The sequence below is a fragment of the Octopus bimaculoides genome, chromosome 7 (genome assembly GCF_046866305.1).
Source record: "Octopus bimaculoides isolate indiv1 chromosome 7, ASM4686630v1, whole genome shotgun sequence".
Lineage (NCBI taxonomy): Eukaryota > Metazoa > Mollusca > Cephalopoda > Octopoda > Octopodidae > Octopus > Octopus bimaculoides.
The window spans coordinates 106682890-106708227 of record NC_142934.1 but is presented as its reverse complement, the minus strand read 5'-3'; the positions used below and the strand labels follow the sequence as shown (position 1 = coordinate 106708227).

Genomic DNA, 25338 nt, shown 5'->3' with positions numbered 1-25338 from the left:
TTATTTATTGAGATATTTATAGAAAAATATGCAATTTCATATTTTTCTAGGTTCTGTATAACGATGTGTGTGTGTGTGTGTGTGTGTGTGTGTGTGTGTATGCATGTGTGTGTGTATATATCTTTGTTAGTAGACAGTCATCTTCCTCTATACGTTATATGCAAACTACACGAAATCCGCATTTCTGAGAATTAAAGTCATTTCTAAAAATCTTGACAGAATGGGTTGCTTTTAAAGTTTTACACTTTTCCTACAAATCTTTACATTTAAAGAGAAATTCCTTTCTCTTTCTTTACACAAGCACACACATACACATAGTAATAAAAATGTTATGTGACAACAGCCACGCATACATGCATAAATAAAAAATGCGTTTGTTCTGTATGGGTATATACACAGATTATTATATTTTTGTCTGCTTTAAACTTTATAAAGAAATGTTAATTTTTCCGAAAAAAAATTGTTGTTTTTATTACTTTTATTATAATATTTTTGTGGTTTATTTCTCAGAAACTGGGTCATTGATATACGAGGGGGTGCTGAAAAGTTCCTAACTATTAGAATATCGCGAAAGGCCTGGTTAGAGGTCCAACCTTCCGAATTCTTTTTACAGGGCTTAGAAAAACTGAAGAACTGCTGCAATAAATGTGAGAGTCTGAGAAGGGAATATGTTGAATAAAATCATAATTAACTGATTCTCCTGTATTTTCTTTTACGCAAAATCAGGAAATTTTCAGCAGAGGGAAACGTCTAGATTAAAGAGTGTCCGATTACAATATTTAATTTCGGCTGTCTACGTTATTGAATTCAATCTCCACAGAGATCGTGTTTGTCACTCATGCGTGTGGATCGACTCAAATAATATCAACTGTAGAGTGAATTCGATTCAACCACAAATTATGAGATGTACTATTATAAAACAAGTATTTTGCAACAATAATACACCCCGCTGTATATATATATATATATATATGTATATATATTCTTTTATTATTCTTTTGCTAGTTTCAGTCATTTGACTGCGGCCATGCTGGAGCACCACTTTTAGTCGAACAAATCGACCCCAGGACTTATTCTTTGGAAGCCTAGTACTTATTCTATCGGTCTCTTGTGCCGAACCGCTAAGTTACGGGGACCTAAACATACCAACACCGGTTGTCAAGCGATGTTGGGGGGACAAACACAGACACACACACACACAAACATACACACACACACATACACACACACACACACACATGTATATATGTATATATATATATATATATATATATATATATACGACGGGCTTCTAATGAAGTTTAGATCTAAATAACTTTTTCATTTTAAAAGTAAAATATATTTATCTTAGCTTCAATGATAGAAGAAAGCATGAGGAATTTCATAGTCTTGGTCCCATGCAAGAAAAATTTGTATCAAAAATGTTGTGAGGTAAAATATCATGAAAAAAAAAATATATGTAAGGATTCCAACTGTGCCATCAAAATATAGGACAAGATATTGCAACAGCCTGGGCTTTAAAGGACCACAACTCTTCAATATCCAGTAATTTCCTTTTGTTTAACGGTCATTTTCATAGCATTTTTTTCTTTGGCCCGATAACTGAAGAGATGCCGGCCTGGGTTTCCGCCCCGACATCCGAAACTCGGAGTTTTATCGTGGCTACCGAATAATTGTCACATATTATATATATATATATATGTATGTATGAAGAAACATTTCCCGACAATGGACATGATTTAAAATAAGAACTGTAATAAACGAATGAAGAACGAATATGTAGTGCGTGTGTTTATTTGGCAAAAAATATAATGACCAATATATATATATTGTTGTATTTCAGGATGGTTTTTGTTTATTTTCCAAATAAACACACGCACTATATATTCGTTCTTCACTCGTTTATTACTGTTCTTATTTTAACTCATGTCCATTGTCTGGAAATCTTTCGTCACACATCTGTGACCTCCTCATAAACGTGTGTATATATATATATATATAAGATGAGTATTCAGATAGAATCAGGTATTTGGAAAGGCATGCACCAGGAAGGGTTTGTGGTTCAAGCCTATGGTTGGTGAGAGTCGAAATATCAAATAGTATATTACAGTTGTGTACACAGAGAAAACCATCCCTATGAGTATTTAGCTCCTAAAGGGCCGGTCAAAATCACGCGTTACTTTGAATAGTTACGTTGTTGGTATACTTTAGAGTATCCGACAAGTCGTAAGTTACCTTGGTGTATTGTAATCAAATGAATAATAACAAACGATGGATAATTGCCATCTCATTACAACTGTTTCTTACGTAACTTTTCAATAGAAGAATGAGAACATTGCATCGTTATAAAAGACCGTAATAATCAGATGAGAAGTAATTTTCACAAAGCAAAGGAATATTTCAAGACTACAGCCAGGATGTGGCTAGAATCTGTCGAGGCCATTTCAGAGTTGACCTCGACAGATTCTAGCCACATCCTGGCTGTAGTCTTGAAATATTCCTTTGCTTTGTGAAAATTACTTCTCATCTGATTATTACGGTCTTTTATAACGATGCAATGTTCTCATCTCGACTATACTGTGTAGTCGATAAAATAAAAGCAAAACAATGCGCATGCACGAAATAAAAAATATAAAATGGCGACAATTTACTCATATACATATATATATATTTATATATATACATGAGTATGTATATGTATGTGTATATATGTATATATAGATGTCTATGTATTTATACATATATATGTCCGTATATATATGTGTGTGTGTATATATATATATATATGCATATATATACACACACACACACACACACACACACACACACACACACACGCACACACATATATATGCGTGCGCGCGCGCGCACATATATATATATATATATATGTATATAGATAGATACATATATATATATATATATATATATATATATATATATATATGTATATAGATAGATACATATATATATATATATATATATATATATATATATATATGTATATAGATAGATACATATATATATATATATATATATATATATATATGTATATAGATAGATACATATATATATATATATATATATATATATATGTATATAGATAGATACATATATATATATATATATATATATATATATATATGTATATAGATAGATACATATATATATATATATATATATATATATGTATATAGATAGATACATATATATATATATATATATATATATATATATATATATATATATATATATATATATGTATATATATATATATATATATATGTATATATATATATATATATGTATATATATATATATATATATATGTATATATATATATATATATGTATATATATATATATATATATATGTATATAGATAGATACATATATATATATATATGTATATAGATAGATACATATATATATATATATATGTATATAGATAGATACATATATATATATATATATATATATATATATATATATATATATATATATATATATATATATATATATAGCATACAGTGTTAGGACACTTGATGGATTGGTATACTTCATTCACAGACACGTTCAACTTTCTGGTTCTCCCTCCGCTTTTTCTACCGCTAGTGTAATAGTTTCTGCTCCTCACAGGCGGTTCAACTCTTAGTGCTTTTATTCAGACACTTCCTACTTGCTCATTTCTCCTTTCTTTATCACCCATTTTTTTTTGTCTTACCTCAGGCCACACAGTAACCAGAGTACACGGGCTTTCCTACCTAGAAGGCTGCTCCTATGGAAGTCTCTTTCCTTATTAATTTTTTTTATTGCAGATATTGAATAGCAACCGTTTAATTGAATATCGGAGAGCCTTTGAGAGGCCATGGGAACTATACCTTCCTCCATTTTCAGCAAATAAAACTGTGTCAACAAGTAATGCAGATACTGGAGATCCTTTAGAATTTAAATATATCAGGTCATCCCATAAGTTCTGTCCGATTTTACCTTTTTTAAAATTGAATGTAATTCAATAGTATTTCAGAATGTCTAATGGAATTAAAAATTATTTCTATGCATTTGTGTACATTTAAACTAATTAAATATTATTTTACAGAACGATAGAATTAAAATTTCTTTGATTGAAACCCTTTCTAACGTGGAAGTATCCAAAGCGCATTTGAGGTACATAATGCTTTATGTGTACGAAAAAGGAAACTCTGCAGCCGAAGCGACTCGAGTCTCAAAAAAGTCAGTTATCGGCATAGAATATCGAAAAGTAATGAGGTTTTATGAGGAAGAGCACTGAGTGGCTACCTTCCAAAGTAATAAATATTTGCTTTAGTGTATATAGAAAGTGTATAAAGTGTATATAGAAATGGTAGAACAACCGTGGAAGATGAAGATAGGTTTGAAGAAACCTGCTGAAATTGGTATTGAATTACCGCTGAAGATAGCTGAAGTCATCAGCTCTAAATGTAACATGAAGGGAAATTATTTGCTTCACAACAGCAGCCAAGAAACTACGAGTATATTCTAAAGGGTTGTGGAATTAGAAAACTGTGTTCTTCACAATTTTGTAGCAAGATTACTGTTACCTGAAATGATGGAAAGACGACGAGAGGAAATCTGCAAACACAATATTTCAATTTTGGCTTCAAAAAGACAAGTTATATTTACAAAAACATTGGAATCATTGATGAAACTTCGTTGTATATTTATGTGACCGGCTTAATATACGAATCAAAAGAGTGGAAGTTGCTTGGGGAAAAGCTCTGATGCTAAAATTTTTCGGAATTCGTCGAGTTATTAATGTAGATTTTGCAAAAAAAATGGATAAAAATTGCGTGTGAATACTAATCCAACTTGATGTTTCAAATGTGAAAGTAAAAGTAGAAAAGTTGAGTCACATATTTGTATTTCCTGTGGGATTGTGCTTCAGTACACACTTACGGATTAACATACTCAATTTTAGCCGACTCTGGAACGATCCTTCTTTCACACCTTTAAATCATACGATTTCTATCTTTTCCACAACACCAAAAAAGTTCTTCTTCAACAATCAAGATTTTGAAGGAGGCAGCGCTAATTTTTTTTTCTTTTTTGATATGCAGAACCAATTTTCTTTTCAAAAAGGTGTTTAAAAAGTTGTTAGCTAGAAAAGTTGCGTTAACATGAAAAGCGGTAAATTGGCATTTTGTTTTATCTCACGAAGGTCGTTATGCAAACACACGCACTGGTTCTATTTTATTTTTTTTTATTATCATCATTAGTCTTCGTATTAATAGTCATTTAGTTAACCATTTACCAATTAGTTAATCGATTGTTTAATTAATCGTTTGTTTAGTTGCTCAATCAATCAGCCAGTTAGGTTTTAAAAGTCCTTTCATCGTCAATCGCGACCTCGTCAATGACATGCTCTCTCTCTAGTCCAGGCTTGCTCAAATGATCAATTAGTTAATTAGCTAAATGCTTAACTAACTAACTAACAATAATAACATTAATGATAATAAGTGATCTAGAGCCAGTGCGTGTGTTTATGATTAGCATAATGACCCTTCCGAGATACAACAAAATCTGTTTCAACAGACGAGTTCACATCATAAGTCTTGCAAACCAAGTTCAAAATCAGTTATATTGATAGATTTCCATAGATGTTGTACATTCTAAATATATTTTCTTAGTGTTGTAGTTGTTTTGTTTTTTTAAATATTTCTGAGGATGTTTGAAAGAAGTCCATCTCACCCATCTTTTTGTTTGCATCAAGATATTGCATATAAAGATAAGGTGTTTTCATCACACTATGTAAACACTGTTGACTAAAATTTATTGATGTATCCTGTAGTACTCTACATCATTGTAAAAAAATAAACACCTCGCCATTAACGCGTCAATAATTTATGAATCAAATTGTAGTCCCATATGTTTATCGGTCGACACACACACGGGCACGCACATAGCATATATACATACACATATATATAAAATAAATGTATATAGATATATGTATATATATGTGTGTGTGTGTGTGTGTGTGTGTGCGTGTGTGTATGTGTGTGTGCCTGTATAAGTGTACAGAAATGTAGAAACATACATATATATGCACACATGTATGTATGTATATGTACGTACGCATGTATGGATGCATGTATATATATATATATATATATATATATATATATATATATATATATATATATACACATATATATATATATATATATATACATATAAGAATTTAAGGATTGGAGAAAACGCATGTTATAATTGCATACTTTATTCCTACATTGAAACATATGTAGGAATAAAGTATGCAATTATAACATGCGTTTTCTCCAATCCTTAAATTCTTAAATATACTCAAATACCCAAAATTTCAAGGAGTTCCTGCCTTAAAAACAGGAGCTAACCACAGTTATTTTGTGTTCTTTGCTACATTGGTTTCTATTAACCCATTTATTCTATCAGAAGAATTTTTATTCATTAAGATAGAAGAAATACACATAATTATATATATATATATATATATATATATATATACATGATCACCATCGGTGTGTCCACTAAATGTTGCATCAAGTTGGGCTGCACACGACTTAAGGGGTCATTCCAGGTAAGAACCAAATTCAGAGTAGATTGTAAATTTTCGATGTGATATATATGTCTATCCGCTACCCAATGTATAAAATAATCTTTGCACTCTGTAAATTACATCTTTACATAGTTTACAACTTTTGCATTATATATACACATATTAAATCTGACTCATATATGATTATGCCGAACATTATGAATTTGGTTTTGTACAAATGCTACCAAACTAGACATATTGGATTCATTGTATCTATTATATTCTTTATTGCTTTACATAATTTGAAACTTTTTTTTATGTTTGATAATAAAGTAAATTCATAAAATACACCCGCATGCCCTGTTACATTATGTTGACGAGGATAAAGACAAAAATTATTTTGTTGATATGTGTTTCTAGCTATGTTGATTTCTTAGTATTTTGCCACCCTCATAACAAGTATATTATGAAAACTTGATCGAATAAATGTCGAAACATTAGGGTGTAAGCAAATGACCGATCGATAATGTTTTAAAACATCGATAGCTTTTATAATTTAATATTGTCTAATATTTATTCATCATACCTTTATTTGCATCTATGTATAATTCACAAACTGCCAGTTTTATAATTGCTTCCTGGCTTTACTCAGAACATACATAAAGTATACAGATAAGCAAAAGCACAGGGTATAAAAATTTAGATTATATTAATGTGAAGTTTTCTTTTAAATCTGTGAAGGTGTTCAGGTGATTAAGTGCTGTCGTAACCATCAGAATGTCTTTGCGGTGACGGTATACCATTCTCATCTGAGGAGTCTCTGCAACCAGTCATGCCCTTGATTCTACGAGGACTATCTAAAGTGGGCGAGAGACTGCCATCACAGTTATTACTGCTGCGGTTGGATATCGATGTGCTGTTTCTACCGCAGCTATTTAATGTACTTGAATTGTTACCCGTTGGAGGTGAACCATTACTTGCGCTATTAGTCTGTGACACGTTACTACTAGGTGACATTGCCAACGGTCGCGGTCGGCGTTTTGCTTCGTCTTTTTTCCACTTCATACGACGATTCTGGAACCAAATTTTGATGTGTCTTTCAGTTAAGTTCAACATCGCTGCTAGTTCGATCCGACGTGGTCTGGAAATATATTTGTTGAAGTGGAATTCTTTTTCCAATTCAAGCAACTGACCCCTTGTATATGCTGTTCTCGTTCTTTTATTTTCATCTTCAACTGAAAACTGGGCTCCTATAAAATCAAATTGATAGAGGAAACGTTAGTTAATTGTGCAAGACATTATTTGATAAATGGCAAAATTCACCCACACACTATTTTGTTACGTAAGACACCAAATATCTAGCATGCAACTTGAAAATGCTTTCATAAGGAGTTAAATTATAAATTGAGTTTAATAGTTTACAACAATAAACTGACTGAAAATAAGGTTTCTTTCAGGTAGAGAAAATATGTTAGAAGTAGAAAATAATTACATTACAATTGCATTAGCCTTTTAAGTATACACAATTGCATTTCTCAGTTTTGCTTTAGACATTTTCTGTTCCTTTAATTTCGTATCCACATTTATGTCCTTGTGATTAAAAAAATATGAACAAAGCAAAAAGGAAACGCTTAGCGTAAAAATTCTTGAGAAAATAAAGAAGAAATATACAGAAAGAGGAGGAATAAAAATAGTGTTATGGCAACAACGAGATTGCTTGTTTGTTTCATTTTGATTTTATAGTTTCTTTAAATTCATTACGTGTACAAACTTAAAAATACCTTGCGATATGGAGAATTTGTTGGTCTCTTCTCAAACGAAAACAAACATTTCTGTGAATCTATAGTGATATGGAGGAATGTGTCTAAACATATGAGAGAGGAAGCACCTTTTATGTAGAACCTTATGTTATATCTGTAGGGACAGGCTTCATGTTTACAGAAGACTCAATGAGGAAATAGCATAAGTGACTCAACCGGAAGTAGTTCAATTTTTCTCTGAGATCGTGAAAATAGAAATAATTTTCAATAGCTTTTCCCATGTATTGCTACGCAACAAAAAGGGACTGTTGTGTACGGTATTGTACACATTACTCTGAATGGAAAATTCGTGAAAACATCGGGAAAACGAGTAGTGGTATTTGTTCTAGCTCTTTACACTCTGAGTTCAAATCCCACTGAAGTCATCTTTGCTTTTCACTCTTGCCTGAGTTGATGTAATAAAGTATTAGTCAAGTTCTGGAGTTCTTGACACTACACGATGCTACATGAGAAGTTCTTGACACTACACGCCAAACCTGCACTTATTCCATGAACGGCCACTTTAAGAGTGTCCGTTAGGGGGACCATGCCAATCTTGTTTAAGAGCAAAAATCTAATGCACAACTCATATCAAGAAAACACCATTTCTACATTGCCCAAAATGAGTGGCAATCAACTTGAGCCCTTACAGTTGTTCCTAATGCTGGGTCTCAATGTCACCGAGGAACTCTCTTGGTAAAAATAGATCCTCAGCATACCCAGGACTACATTCCAAACACTGGCTCTTCTATCCAGGACCAGAAAATATTTCAGCCCCCAACAATTTTGACACTCTACAAAGCTTGATTGAGGTCAACAATGGAATATTACTTCTACATCTGTGACGGTGCTGCTGTTATGCATCCAGACATCCAGGATCACATCCAGAGAATGGCAACTCCACTCTGGCCCACAGGTGTGTCACCTTCTCCCTCTGTCATATTTTTTTAATTTCCTCTATGATGGTCACTGTTCCATGGAGCTGGCTGGCACAGCACTTCCTCCACTCGGGTCATCGCGTCTCTGCAACCTATGTTACCCTTGTTGCAACAGTTTACTTGGAACATCATTTGGATTAGGCTCACCGACCTCGAAGGACACGCAATGATTATGAGCACTGCTTCCTCCTCCAAACTCAGCAAGGAAATGTTGGTGTTTATTCCATACATAGGAAAAAGATAAAGCGAAGTTGTTTCTAACTGAGAATCGAAACTAAGTCGTGAATTTAAATGCAGTTTAGAACCCAACATTATATGTAACACAAATATAACAAACTTTTTCCGCCTTGTAACGGTAATTTACTCATTATTTCTGCTGTCCTAACGGCCATGTCACGTTCGGAAAAATATCACCTTCTTGTTTGTATCGTATAAAAGAATTTACATACCATCTATTAAAAGAGAGAAATTTAGAGGAACAGCAGAAACGGTAACTCTCTTCAGTTCAGCATTTAGTTTTGTCCTGAGATGAAATACCACTGAAGTTGGCATCTCACTGGTAGCAATAAAATACATATTAATTAAGTATTGATCCGATTCATTCGTTTATATTTTTACTACATAAATTTGTGGTGTTGTGCCAATGCAAGAATTTCTTGTCTTCATGAAAAGCAACGTAATAAGTTTCTTTACGAGACCACAGATTTATAGAGGAAGGAAACATGATTGTAAAACATTTATGGTTTAGTGGCGTAAGTGAAGTAAATATATTTCAATGAGGAACTAGAATCGAGATAGCGCGTGGGGAGAAATAGTATACAATTAAAATTGACCCTTCATTGTTCATCTACAGAGGTAGATACATATAGGCACATGTACATTGTGGCATTTAGATTAAAATAATGTTTTCGTTTTATCAAAATAATTGCCCTCATTTTATTGCAAAGTGTTCTGCAAAGTTTTAATAATTCCTTTAATTTTGCACAATACTAGTAAGAAGAAATGAAACCCAATGAGCCGCTGTGCAGAAGACAGTTAGTGTCTTTCATGCAGCTATAAAACAACGCAGTCATCAAAAAGGAATCGTTCTAACATTAAACCTGCTGGAAACATCAAACAGGCGTGTTTCCATAGAGACAACCAAAACGGTATTAAACTTATCCGAACGTAAAACAAGCGAAATAAAGCAAAAATGATGGATCACCCCTGAAAAACGAATTCTTTTCTTTCGTTTTCCCCTTCCTCTTTTCTCTTCATTCCCTTACACTCTTCACACTTTATTAACAATCATTCTCTCCTAACATCGAGCTCACACTTGCATTATTACTATATCGCTCATTCGTTCTTTCCTCACACGATTCTTCCAATGTCTTTATTTGACCTTCACCCATTTATAAATGCCTTTCTTTCTCTTTTTATTTTTATGTATTTTTCTTCGCTCTTCAATTTTCTTTTCACTGTTTGTTTCGCCATTTGTTTTTCTCCCTTTATCTCTTTGTTTATTTGTTTGCTTCTTTCTCTTTTTCTTCCTTGTTTGATTTCTTTCTTATTGTTCTTTCTTTTTTTCTCTATCTTACAAACTTCTCTCATCCTTCATATAGCAACCTCGTTCCTCGACATTTGCTGTCAATCATCACTTCTATAACCTTACGGCAATCAAATAGCTGTTTAATTTAGGCCAAGAAAAGCAAGATAATTCTAGAGAATAATATTCACCAAAACTTAAGGCTTCACTTTGAGAAAGGCAGAAAATGTTATGACACTGACATCCTCTACAAGAAATTGAAATCTTCCGTTTAATGATGCGCTTAACTCAGCATCATAGCTGCCAGAGAAAGACACCAGTCATCTTTACAGATCGACAATATGTAATGGTGAGGAAATAGAAAGCATTGTGCGAAGGAAGGTGATTATGAGGAAGATGACCGGGTCAGTGAATTCGCATTTACAACAGAGAGGCCGGTGCATGTAGTTGACCGTTCTGACAACTAGTGAACATCTTTTCTAGATAAAATACCAGCCTCAATTAAAGTGTTGAAGGTTTCTATAAAGTTCTAAGATTCGATGTATTTAGAGTTAGCTTACTGTTAGCTTATGTTTTTGTTTTTCCCCTTTGTGAATAGTCTGTTCTTTTTTAAAACTGATTACACGATATTCATTTCTTGCTTCGATATCGGATATTTGTTTTCGCGTTTATAATTTAGTTCCCGTCATCCCTGACTAAGAATACTATGGTCAAAGTTTTAATTGTGACCATCCCGTCTTTTTCAGGCATTGTGTGTCTAGAGCTATATAAGTATTATTTTAGATGGTAGGGTGTTATCTGGAGGAGAATTCATTGTTATTAGACAACCGATCGCATAGAGGCAACGTCGCTTGATACACTGTAAGATTAATTGTTGTTATTTAACCCAAGGATCTACTCTGTTCGATAAGATCTATATCCAAAAGCATTCCGGCCATAATCTCTTTTCAGGCATTGCACAACATGGACTACATTGTTGAATGTAAACTTTTTTTTAAGACTATAGGATGTAAATTGAGAAGATGTGGTTGTTACTGCTATCATATCCAGTAACCATATATGGCTCTTTTGTTGGCTAAGATTTTGTTAAAAAGTCAATAGCTTGAGTCAATTCCCATGTCTTTGCAGTGCAGCATAAACAATTCAGACTGAGCAAGCGAGTGAGCGAACGATAGATAGGTATATATATATATATATATATATATATATATATATATATAGAGAGAGAGAGAGAGAGAGAGAGAGAGAGAGAGAGAGAGAAAATCGAACCAATTACTAGATATCTTCTTTTTAATTTTATCGATTCCAGAAGAATGAACGACAAACCAAAATTCGGTAGGATTTGAATTCAGGACGCAGGGAGCAAGAACGAGTCTTGTAAGACATTTGTTCGACGTACTAACAATTCTGTCCAACGGTCGTTATGTATATTAACCAATATCCTAAAATTAAACTCTCGATTCAATTTACTAGGCTTATACATTCTTTTCATCTTATATTTTAAGCCACATATGTTATGATCATACACTTGTAGCAAGTATCTCATTTTAAAGTGAACTCCAATATTTGTGAATAGGCGCAAGCACGGCTGTGTGGTTAGGAAGCTCACTTTGTAACTACATGGTTTCGTTTTCAGTCGCACAGCTTGGCACCTTGGGCAACCAATGTTTTGTGAGTGAATTTGGTTGACGGAAACTGTGAAGAAGCCCGTCGTGTGTGTGTGTGTGTGTGTGTGTGTGTGTGTGTTAGTGTTGTGTTTGTTCTCCATCACCGCTTGAGAGCTAATGTTGGATTTTTTAATCATCGTAACTTGGCGGTACTAGAATTTATAAAAAGTATGTATTGGGTTCGAGTTTTTAGACAAAACTTTTCAAGGCGATGCTGTAGCATAGCCGCTGTCTAATGACTGACACAAGTAAAAGAAAGGATAAAAGATGAAAAATTGCAGCGGCTCGCTTGTTTCATGTCCGGTGTTTTATCCCTTGCATGATAATATATTTGCTATCGTTACATAATGGACCACAATGTGATCTTGTGTTTTATTTTAACGGACAAGTAATATTTGTTCTGCCCAGTTATTAATTAGGCCAACCAATGAAATACTAGCGTTTCTTTAATTTTCCTGGCATTCTTAGCCGCTAAAACAACTGAGGTAGTTGAACCATTACATATTTTATGCACTTTCCATGATTTATTAGAATTACACACAAGTACGCATACACATATACATAGACATACACAAACATGCATTTGTATTAACATATTTCCTGGTTATCGGTCTTACACTATAATATTGTGCTACATGTTATTTGTGGACGCACCGATATTTTCAGCTAACAAAACATTCACTATTACAATCCACATTTCTTAACTTCAAAGCTTAAGTCTTTTATTGTCTACATCATTTGTACCATTCGTACTGGATTTAGTTTACTACAGTCGGTTTAATACAAAGTAGAAACTATACTTATAAGTAATATTTTGAACACTGTTTGAATAAGATAGTAAAGTTTGAGAGTTAGTGAAGAGCCAGACTGAATACAGTACAGTATTTCTTTTTATTCCTCAAGGTTCTGAGTTAAAATGATGCTGATGTCCTTTTTACATTTTAACCTTCTAACATCAATAAAATTACTCAGCAATAGATACTGTATTCGATTCAGTTGACTTCAGACTTCACTACTTGTTTTATTTTAATTATTTTTTATTATTCTTTTTTATTATTCAAAGAAGGAAAAAGAAGCGACCTATAAATTCAAAAGACGTCGAATGTTAGAAATCTTTAAGGACTGAATATCATAGACCAGGAAAAAAAAAGAACAAGTTTGTATTGTGCAAAGAAGTCATACCATATCTGTTAAATTAGTATTATCATAAAAATGAAATCGCCTGAGCCGATTTTATTGCATTATCAAATATATTTTGCTTATCTTGATAAACTTCTCAAAAGCAAAATTTGCATTGATGTTTTGTTTTATTCAATATGAAATGAATCTACACAAGAAACACTTGAGATTGAAACAGTTATTTAGAAATAATCTACTTGTGAACTAAATTCTTCAGAAGAAATACTGTGTCTTTTAAACATTTCCGTCAGTCATGGCCGTAGCAGTTTTTAATTCCTTGACGAGTGATCGATTTAGCCAATATTATTTATTGCCTGACACTTTCATTAGTGATTATTTTGCAGTTGTTTAATACTTCGAATTGAATACATTGTTTCAAGTCGTTGATTATTACAAACTAAGCAAGTAAGCGACGTTCCCTCTAAATGTAGAACATTTTAAACTAAGCGTTTGTTTTATCATTTAATGCGGCACCGTGTTAATTAATCATGATAAATTTCTTGTCTTTCTCTCCAGATTTGGCGCTGAAAAATACAATCTAATAAACGATGTATTTTCTTCGCATATCCAATAGAATATTTCTTAGTTTTATGTCCTACTTTTTCAACAATGCATTTGAAGAAACGATTCTCTGTAGACAGAGATCGACTGAATGACAGGGTTTTAATGACTGGACGATTTTCGGAAGAGTTCTTGGCGGAATTCCCATCACTTCAAGTTATACGATTACCGTGCTGCAAGTAGATTGTTAGAAAAACTTCTACTTGTTTATGCTTCATCTACTGATCGCGAACTAAATTGGGTGAGTGCCTGTTTTTAAGGAATGTGCCAAAATATTTTATGCTTAAAAGGATTTGGTAACATTTGAAACATTTGAATATATCCCGAAGTTTTTTTTTCTGCAATTTGGCCAATATAGGAAGCAAATAATTTTATTTAATCAATATTTTTACAGGCCTACATGATGATCATCATCAAAGAATGAGAAATATATGATCCCAGATAATGTCTTGGTAAACTGATGAACGTTACAAGTTCCCACTTCGTTTTTCTGAAATAAATATACGGAATATGTATTTATTCAAAGAAAAGCAAAGAAAAGGCATAAGTGCATGAAATATATAAAGGTTATTGAACTTTTTCCATTTCGCATCGTAAGAAGTTCTCCATCTTCACTATTTTGCTATTCTATTTCTTAAGTGCGTCTTTTGCAAAGCTTCGCCAATACGAAAGTTCTCTGTAGCTTGATCTATTTTTGCAGTGTAATGTAAGTAGTTTATAACTTAGATGAAGTTAGAGCTACATAAGTAATATTGTGCTATATGTTGATCACAAGCAAAAAGAAATGTTTTCCTTTTTAAAATTTCGGTTAAGATAAACACATTTTAAATGAGAATGGTTAAAAGAAAGATATGAGGGTAATTCTTCAATCTTTTAAAGCTATATCATAGTCACTTTATATATTTTTTTCACAATAAAAGAATTGATGATTCTAGATATTCCAGGAAGAAACGAATATTTCTTTAGTAAACGTATTCTCAATATTATCTTTTTGTAGAATTATCAGAACGTTATAAAACATCCGACTCGGCAGAAATACAAGCAGTGATATAGCATATAAATATATTAGCTACCATTATGCTGCATCTTTCATCATACTACACAATAGTTCAAACCGATTTTTAAGTCCAAAAGTGTGTAAGACAAGGAGATCCTATTCCTTTCAAATTATTCACAACCTGCATAGAAGTGTTTTGGAACTGAACTGGGATGAAAACAAAAAACAAAAAAAACAAAAAAAAGGAATTAAAATCAATGATAAATTTCTCATACACCTTCGATTCGTAGACAACATAATACTTCAAACTTTTTAAGAACCAATGAAAGCGAAAGCAAAGTTGTAGGATTAAGAATGAGCATGAAAAAATATTTTGAAATGATCGATTAAGTTTCTAAGATTCAAGATGCTAAAAAAAAATCACTTCATTAGTCAATTACATTATCTTGATTTACTTATAACAGAATAACTAAATAAAGGAAAATACGTCAATTAGCAAATTATATCAATCCTAAAATTTCTTATGGCACAGAAACATGGCACCAGACAAAAAAAAAGAACAATTTTAGTTAAAAACAAGCTCAGTATGTTCATGAATGTGTTATGGTTGGTATAGTAACAAGATGGATTTGAAGAAAATGCAAGAGCAACAGAGTATAATAATGAAAAGATAAACGGTTGAGTTGGATAGATTTGACCGAAATTGGAAGTCGGACACTCAATTACAAGGAACTTACAAGGAACTTACAAAACACTGGGAAAGCAATGACTGGTATGGTTCATTAATATAGTAGATGGTTAATGGTGCACCCGTTTAATGGGTATGGAATCATAAATTTGATATTTGAATGTTAAGAGGAAATTTTTGTTATAAATGATGGTTTGGAAATCATATTTAGCTAGGAAGAGGTCATAAAAATGGCTATTCTTTGGCAGAATTAGGGTGCTGAGCTGGTAGAGTCCTTTGAGCATCGGAAAAATTGCTTAGCGGCATTTGTTTCGACTCCTTATATTCTGAGTTCACATTCCACCGAGGTCAGCTTTGTATTACATCGCTGCGGAGCCGATAAAATAAAAGTATCAGTCATTTACAGGAGTCGAGCGGGTATGAACTAATCCTCTCCCCCATCAAAATTGCTGGTCTTCTTCCAGAATCAGAAACTGTTATTTTGCATATTTGGCAATAATGTCACTATGTTCAGAATGTTCGGTTCGATTCATACAAAGATTTAAACCAGCATTCCAACTTTCAATAGGTTCAGTACATATCGTGAACGTTGAATTTATTGCTAAGAGGTTATTAATGATACATAGTAACACTCCCTGAATTTTATCTAAGCCCAATTTCTGATGATATTAAGAAACAAAATTAATTTCCAAATGGTGAATAAATGCAGTCATGTTTTATAGGTGAGAAACTTGGCAATTAGTCTTGAGAGCAAAACTTTGTATCAGACTAAAATTTCATTCGACAAGTGGTTTTAGTGCTTTCTGAAGCAGCTTCGATGAATAAAAGTAGTTTAAATTCAAGTGGGTAATTTATAATCGGTTCTATGAAGTCAGAAGTGATGGTACAGTTATATAATAAGTGGGTTTAGAGTGGCGAAGGTCATGATTTTAGGAATTGAACTACATATTTCTATAACAAAAGATCCTGTTGCATTTGGTTCCAAGTCGATACAATAAATGATGTTAATAAATTTGGTCAGAAGAGATACGATTGAAATGTGTATTATTTCAAGGTGTTAAATAGAATAGATTTTGAGACACTGGAATTGTTATTGGAGGAATTTGGCAGAATATACATCTAGAGGATATAAGAGATGAATTAGATTCAGGATAAGGTCAAGCATAATGTCGAGTGAAATAAGAAACAATACTCGAAATCCCAGTGTATGAAAGACTGATGAAAGGAGAGTGTCAGAAATATGAGTGTTGGTTAAAATTTAATGTGGTTATATTTAGTTTGCAATAAAATGTAAGCATCTGTTGATGAAATTACTGATGTGTATGCGTTTAGGAGTACTTGCAAAATACAGAAGTTTGATTAATAGAGAATTTGAATCCAGAAATACAAAGATCAAACAGAAGTGGTGTACTACAGTCTCAATGCAGAGACAGTTACTCAAAGAGTGAGGTACTGTTTCAGAATGTAGAACCAGCGAGGATTGAAGTATACACAATATCTAAACATCACTGTAAATTCACACACACACACACACACACACACACACACACACACACACACACACACACACACACACACACACACACACACACACACACACACACACACACACAAGTAACTATGTGCTAAAGAAGACTTGCGTTCAGGGAAAATCGTGCCATTATGTGAAAACTATTCTTCATTGACCTCTATACTGCATTGAAGTGAATAAGAAATGCGTTCTGCGTTACAGAAATCCACGTTACGTCAAGGTTGTTCCGTAGCATAACGCTTCCTTAACACGAGGAGATACACACGTATACATATATTCCCAAGCGTGCACTCATACACACACGCGCGTATATATAAAGGATGAAGGGTAAGGACGTCTTTCGGTCATGAATGACCATGGGATTGCACATAGAAAGTTCTCCTCCGAGGCACAAGTCCAGGAGAGGTTATTTATAGAAGATTAGCAGTCGCCTATTCATAGCAGCCTCCCTTCTCAACGCCACTGATGTTGTCCAAGGGAAAGACAAATGCTAATACAGCTTAGCAACAATGATGTCGCACTCATTTCTATTGCTGAGTGAACTGGAGCAACGTGAAATAAAGTGTCTTGCTCAAGAACACAATACACAGCCCGGTCCGGGAATCGAACTCACTACCTTATAATTGTGAGCCCGAAACTCCAACCACTGAACCATGCATCTTCACACACACACACACACACACACACACACACACACACACATATAAATATATATATATATATATATATATATATATATATATATATATATAAGGGAAATTGGGTAGCATACCACATAACGTCTATCTTCTGATCTCTCTCTCTCTCTCTCTCTCTCTCTCTCTCTCTCTCTCTCTCTACATCTATCTATATATGAATGAAGTCAAAAATTATCCGCACTTTCGTCAAAACTTGCTTTACGTTGGCCGCACTTCCTTCGGCGTTCGTATGCTAAGATGTGGTAACCTTGTGGTTACGTAACCGAGATTTGATCCTGATAGCTCAAGGTTTCTTTTTCGATGGTATAAGCAAGCTTGTGGAAGAAGCAAATCGAAAAACAAGGAGACTATGTCGAAAGATGATGTAATTGTTCATCCATTACTTTTGTTTTATAATAAGTTACGGAAACAAGAGTGGGTATATATGAATATGAAAAATGTTATCATTCCTAATTGTAAATGAGGCTGCTGAGCACCTATGTCGCAATATAGGTGCTTCGGCACCCTTGGTGACGATATAAGTTTTCCTTTATGGTATCATATTGCGCCTAGCTGTTTATATGAATATATATATATATATATATATATATATATATATATATATATATATATATAGCGAGAGAGAGAGAGAGAGAGAGAGAGAGAGAGAGAGAGAGAGAGAGAGAGTGGGAGAAGGAGAGAGAAAGAGGGAGCGATGTGATTTTGAACACATGAAACTGAAATATTTTATAATCTGCATCTTTTTATCAACAAGAGTCCTTTAGGCTGGCACTAAACTGTTTTAGTCTACCTACCACATTACTGTCAACAAGTATTTTATCAAGGATATTAATGACGCAGTGAATGATAAGTACCATCTATTGAATAATATCAAATATTAGCATACTTGTGGTGATATATGTCAACTAAAGAAAATATTATTACTAGCAGGTAAGAAAATATTGATCTCTTTTGATAAGAAACAATGCTAAAAGTATATGAAACTGAAAATCTCATAATTCATCAAAAATATTGAGTAATTATCGTTTATCAATACAAGAGAGAATATACGGTGAACTGTTTACAAAAATTTCTGGTTTGTTCTACCAAATGGGGAAAATAGGTTTCGTTCCGAGACCTCGGGTTGTCCTGAGCATTGTGGATAGTCGCCGAGGCACACTATTGCGGTCAAAGCAGAATCTTTGTCTGATCGCTGGCCCGTGTTATCACAAATCAATTCTTGAAAAACGTAACACGGTTGAGAGCACCGTGTTATCTGGATCAGTGATAAGCAAGGTTAGATGTATCTTTTATCATTTACTTGTTTCAGTTATTGATTGCACTCAAGCTGTGGCACGGCCTTTGAAAATTTTTGCCGAACAAATCGACCCCAGTACTCATTTTTAACGCCTGATGCGTATTCTATCGATCTCTTCGTCGAACCGCTAATTTATGGGTATGTAAACAAACCATACCGTTTGCCAAGCGGTGACGGGACACAAACGTACGCACACATATATATGTACAACGAGCTTCTTTCAGTTTCTGTCAACGAAACCTACACGCAAGGTTTTGGTCGGCTCAGGTCTATAGCAGAAGACACTTGCCCAAGCTGCAAGGCAATTAGACTAAATCCGGAACCGTGTCGTTGGGAAGCAAACTTTTTACCACACAAGTATGTTTGTGTCTATGAGCAATAGATATGAATAATACACATGTTTGTGCAGGTAATGTTTTCAGATTTTGACACAAGGCGACAAGGGAGAAAGATAGTCGATTACATTGACCCGTACCAGTACTCAACTGGTACCTATTTTATCGATCCCGAAACGATGAAAGGCAAAATCCACCTCGGCGGATTTTGAACTCAGAACGTAGAGGGCCGGAAGAAATGCTATTATGCATTTTGCGTGATATACTAACAATTTTGCCAACTCGCCGCCTTATGACAGACTACTAACACTGGTTGTCTTTACAAAAATACAGGGCTGGCCAAAAGTCACCTGACAGTAAATCAAAAACCATTTAATTCCAAGATTTTATTTATGTTTATGAACTGAATGAATTTAATAAAAGCATCTAAGTATGAAATATCATGAAAATTGTTCAAACTGAAGTCCTTGAGCGACACATTTTTCCATTTGAGTCAATACAGAATTACAGATAGTATTTATGAATTTTGTTTTACTGTTGGGTGACTTTTGGCCAACCCTGTATATATATAGTTTCAATGCAATATCAAAGTATGGAAATCTCGCAAATCATATGATCTGTTGCTCTGCCATTCACCACCTTACTATAAATGCGTAATTGTTACAAGAACATTTATCTAATTATTGATTAATGTTCAGTTAAGAATATCAGTTGCAATGCTTGAAACAAATGGATAATTCTTAATTTATTTGACTCGTGGGCAAGTTACCGAAGTAGGATTTGAACCCAGAAAATAAAGACGTGGATATATTGCAGTGCTCAATTGTTTTTACTATCTCACCATATTCACTTCTGAATAATATCTCATGAAACTCATGCTACTTATTGTCTGCGGATTCGTTATTTATGGAAAAGAAGGGAAATTTGCATTTAACCTTGTCACACCGCATTCCTGCTATGGCGGGAATAGCTTAAACGTCATCTCTGCAGAATTCTCGGTGAAGCGATAATGAACAACATACGTAGAAAACGAAGATGCAGCCCGGTCCGCCCATTAGTTTGCCTTCAGTCGTTACTCTTGAGCTGTATATGTTACTATTTACTTTTTTACTCGGGAGCTTAGGTTAGACACAGCATAAAGTTAGACAGAGCATAAAGTTAGACACATGGGCCCAGAGGGTTAGACACAGGGGCCCGAAGAGCCCAGGACTCAGAGGGTTTTGAGACTATCAATGATTTAAATTCAAATATTTTAATAAAGCCCAATCTGCACTTAATTTTGTTTAATATCGATTGAATCCAGTGTTACGAATAAGAGATTCAAACACACACACACACACACACACACACACACACGCACACACACACGCACACACACACACACACACACACGCATTCTCTCTCTCTCTTTCACACACACATACACACACACACGCACAAGTATGCACACACACACACACACACACACACACGCATAAATACTTCTGATCTTTTACTTGTTTCACCCAACAGACTGCGGCCATGCTGGGGCACCACCTTGAGAATTTTTTAGTCGAATAAATCGACCCCAGTTCTTAATTTTTTTTTAAAGTCTGGTATTTATTGTATCGATCTTTGTTATCAAATCGCTAGGTTACGGGGACGTAAACACTAATACATGTTGTCAAGCATGGTGGGGGACAAACACAGACATAAAGGCACTCACACACGAGCACACAGAGAGAAAAATATACGAAGGGCTTCTTTCAGTTTCCATCTACCGAATCCACTCACAAGGCTTTGATGCGCAAGGTGCCACGCCGTGGGACTGAACCCAGAACCAGGTGGTTGGGAAGCAAGCTTCTCACAACACAGCCACGCCTTATATAAAGGTTCCACATGTGTATCCGCTACCTAATAGTGAATTGTTATGTTTGTACATTGAACCTACCGATATGAATACACCAAATTATTTTCGTACGGTTCAACCTGCACTTAGATTTGCTTAAGGTAGATTGAATCCGATGTTACACTCATAAAACAAAAAAGACAAAAAAAAATCGAACTAATAGAAGCGGCCGGAGACAACGTACTTGAAACAAATAATGTCCAGAGTTAGATGTCTGTATACCTTTCTCTTGTCATATTAGATGTTCTGGCAGCAAATTAATCGGTTAAATTCAGACTTCTGTCTTTGAAGATGGAGTGAAGAGTTACGGTTGCTGGGCAACTCGCATGAACAGTAGCAACACGATCTAGATCAGTTTACTCAACTAATCCCAGTCAGGGTGAGATTTGAACGAACTGATCAAAAGATAAAACTAAATGTTGGATTATGTGACAAAGCGCTTTTATGAATACGTATTATATATTCATGATTGTGTACGAGTGTCTGTTTATGAATCCATGGCATTGTTAATGTGTCTCTAGCTCAGTCTTTCTTTGATTTTCTTTTCTTTTGTTTTTAATTTTTTCCTCTGCACTTTCTATTCTTCGTTTTGAAAAATTTTGCTTTATCTATCTCTGCGAGTATGTGTATAAGTGCATAAACTCTCAATCTCTCTCTCTCTCTCTCTCACACACACACAAACACACATATATACACAACGCATATACACTCGCACACACAGAAAAACGCACAAAACGCACGTGTGTGTTTTGTGCTTGTACAAAAACTGTAGACATGCGAGTACACACACACACACACACACACACACACACACACATATGTATATACTTAAACATAATATGGTATGCATGGATCTGTCTGTTCGTCTGTCTGTCTGTTTGTCTGTCTGTCTGTCTTATACCTAACTCTGCCTATATATAAATACGCGTGCGTTGTGTGTGTATATATACATACATACATGCATGCACACACATACACATGTACATACATGCATACATAACATAAATATACAGATACGTATACACATACATACGTACATGCATGCATACATACATACATACATACATACATACATACATACATACATACATACATACATACACGTAATGATTTTACCGAAAGTAATGCAAAAGAGGGAATAGCTTTTTATTAACTGACATAGGTCTTTCGAATTGCATATCTTATCAGAATAATTCTTCCCCTTTAGTAAATCTTCTACCTGTTCTTTTTCATTTCAGGTAAACAATGGGTCCCGATCAGTAGCAACGTGCAGTCATTGGATTCATGCAGGCTCTCCGACATCGACAGAAAGCTACAGGCTCTCTACGGAGATAACACTATTAATAAGATGAATAAGTTTAAAGAAGAGAGAACTAGTATTGAAGACAAACCACTCAGTGGAAGAACATTGACTGCGACCGCTGACACGAATCGTCAGCGAGTGGAGAAACTGATTCAGGTGGACAGACGATCACAATCCAAGAGCTTGAGGCACAGCTGCGCCGTGGTTACAATGCAATGCAGTAGATTGGTGGAAGACTTTGAGTATTGGAAAGTGTGTGCAAAGTGGGCAACGAAGCACCTGACAAACGATTTAAAGTAGAAAAGGATGGAAGTCTGCTCTGATTTGCTGGAAGCGTTTGAAGAGTGGACGTATCTTTATGATCCAGAAACGAAAGCTCATTCCATTGAATAGTGTCACACCTCTTCCCCAAGGCCTAAGAGGGCAGAGGGTGGTGGCGAACCCTGCTGTACACTTTCACCACAACTTTCTCTCACTCTTTCTTTATATGTGGCAGTGATCAGAAGAGAAATTCATCGTGGTTGTTTTGGAGGCTGACAAGGACGTCATTCTTCTTGATCTTTTTTTCCTGTTTTACTTGAAACTGGTGTACCGTGAACAGTGAGCGGTAAACTGAGATATTAAAAAAGTATAGAGAAGTATAGAGAAGTCATTAAAGAGTATAGAGAAGTCATTAAAGAGTATAGAGAAGAATCAGAGGACAATTCACATGCATTATGACAATGCGTGACCACAATCCTATTTGGCAACACACCAGGAACTCAGCAAATTGGACAGGTTAATGGTACTCTACATACCATACAACCCTGAGTTGGTTTCCTCCGACTGCCATCTCCCTTTTTCATTAAACAGTCTTCAGAGGACAAAAATTTGATGACACGGACGAGGTAAAATTGACTATGAAGAAGTGGGTACAACAGTGCAAACGTTTATATATTTTCAGAGAGGATTCGAAAGTTGGGTTCAACGATGGCACAACTACATAGCCTGTAATAGAAATATATTAAGCAGCATTTTTATGCAGAGGAAGAGGAACTCTACCAACATATGCTATTTGCATGAGTTGAGGATGCTAATTAAAAAAAGTTTTGCTTAATTTTGCCTTACATTCGGGACACACTCGTAAATATAAACACTTGCATATTAAGATAGCATACATTTATGCACACGTGTGTGTGTGTTTGTGTGTGCGTGTGTGTTTGTGTGTGTGTATTTGTGTGTTTGTGTGTGTATGTGTGCGTTACATTATATATGTATGTGTGTATGTTACATTATATATGTATGTGTGTATGTTACATTATATATGTATGTGTGTATGTTACATTATATATGTATGTGTGTGCGTTTGTATGTATATGGAGGACGGACTAAGCACACGCGCGCACACGCACACATACACACACAAACACACATATATATATATATGTATGCGTGGAGGCGCAATGGCTCAGTGGTTAGGGCAGCGGACTCGCGGTCATGGGATCGCGGTTTCGATTCCCAGACCGGGCGTTGTGAGTGTTTATTGAGCGAAAGCACCTAAACCTCCCCGAGGTTCCGACAGAGGGTGGTGGCGAACCCTGCTGTACACTTTCACCACAACTTTCTCTCACTCTTTCTTTCTGTTTCTGTTGTACCTGTAATTCAAAGGGCCAGCCTTGTCACACTCTGTGTCACGCTGAATATCTCCGAGAACTACGTTAAGGGTACACACGTCTGTGGAGTGCTCAGCCACTTGCACGTTAATTTCACGAGCAGGTTGTTCCGTTGATCGGATCAACTGGAACCCACGTCGTTGTAACCGACGGTGTGCCACGATATATGCATGTATTTGTTTATATATAATATATATGTACGTGTATATATATGTGTGTGTGCGTGTGTGTGTGCGTGTGTGTGTGTGTGCATGTGTGTGTATGCATATATGTATGTGTGTGTGTATGTGCGTATATATGTATGTATGTAGGCCTACATAATGAAAGATCATTAGTTTTTCATTTGTGCAAGTAGACCTCTTCACACCACCCATGTTCTGGGAGAGGACAAGGTATCCACCTTAGAACATAATCATCGCGAAAGCTGAGACGCTACAAGATATTCTGCGCAATGCTCTAGTAATTCCTCCGACCCACTATTATGGACTAGTAATCTATTTACTGCCACCAAAATGATGAAATGCAAAGTAGACATCGGTTTGCATTTAGACGGCTGTAGACGATCAGAATCGATATTTCAGCATGATTTAGCCACTTCAGTGCAGACGACACTTCGGTAATTTGATGTAATGCAAGAGACTTTGTTCCTATATACGGAAGACAGCAAATGCTGCATTTGTTGGTATGTATTAAGGCTTGCCAAACTGCAATATGTTTCGTATACGAAC

The 25338-nt window shown here is 34.7% G+C and overlaps 1 protein-coding gene across 2 annotated transcripts in view; it reads right to left on the bottom strand.

Moving 5' to 3' along the window:
- Positions 1-6810: 6810 nt before the first annotated feature.
- Positions 6811-25338, bottom strand: part of LOC106876456 (uncharacterized) — a 137797-nt gene continuing 119269 nt past the window's right edge. For both annotated transcript variants that reach the window (XM_089355765.1, XM_014925016.3), the window contains one exon: positions 6811-7802. In XM_089355765.1, the coding sequence (XP_089211891.1) occupies positions 7306-7802 (497 nt within the window). In that variant the 3' untranslated portion in view covers positions 6811-7305. The remainder of the gene's footprint in view (positions 7803-25338) is intronic.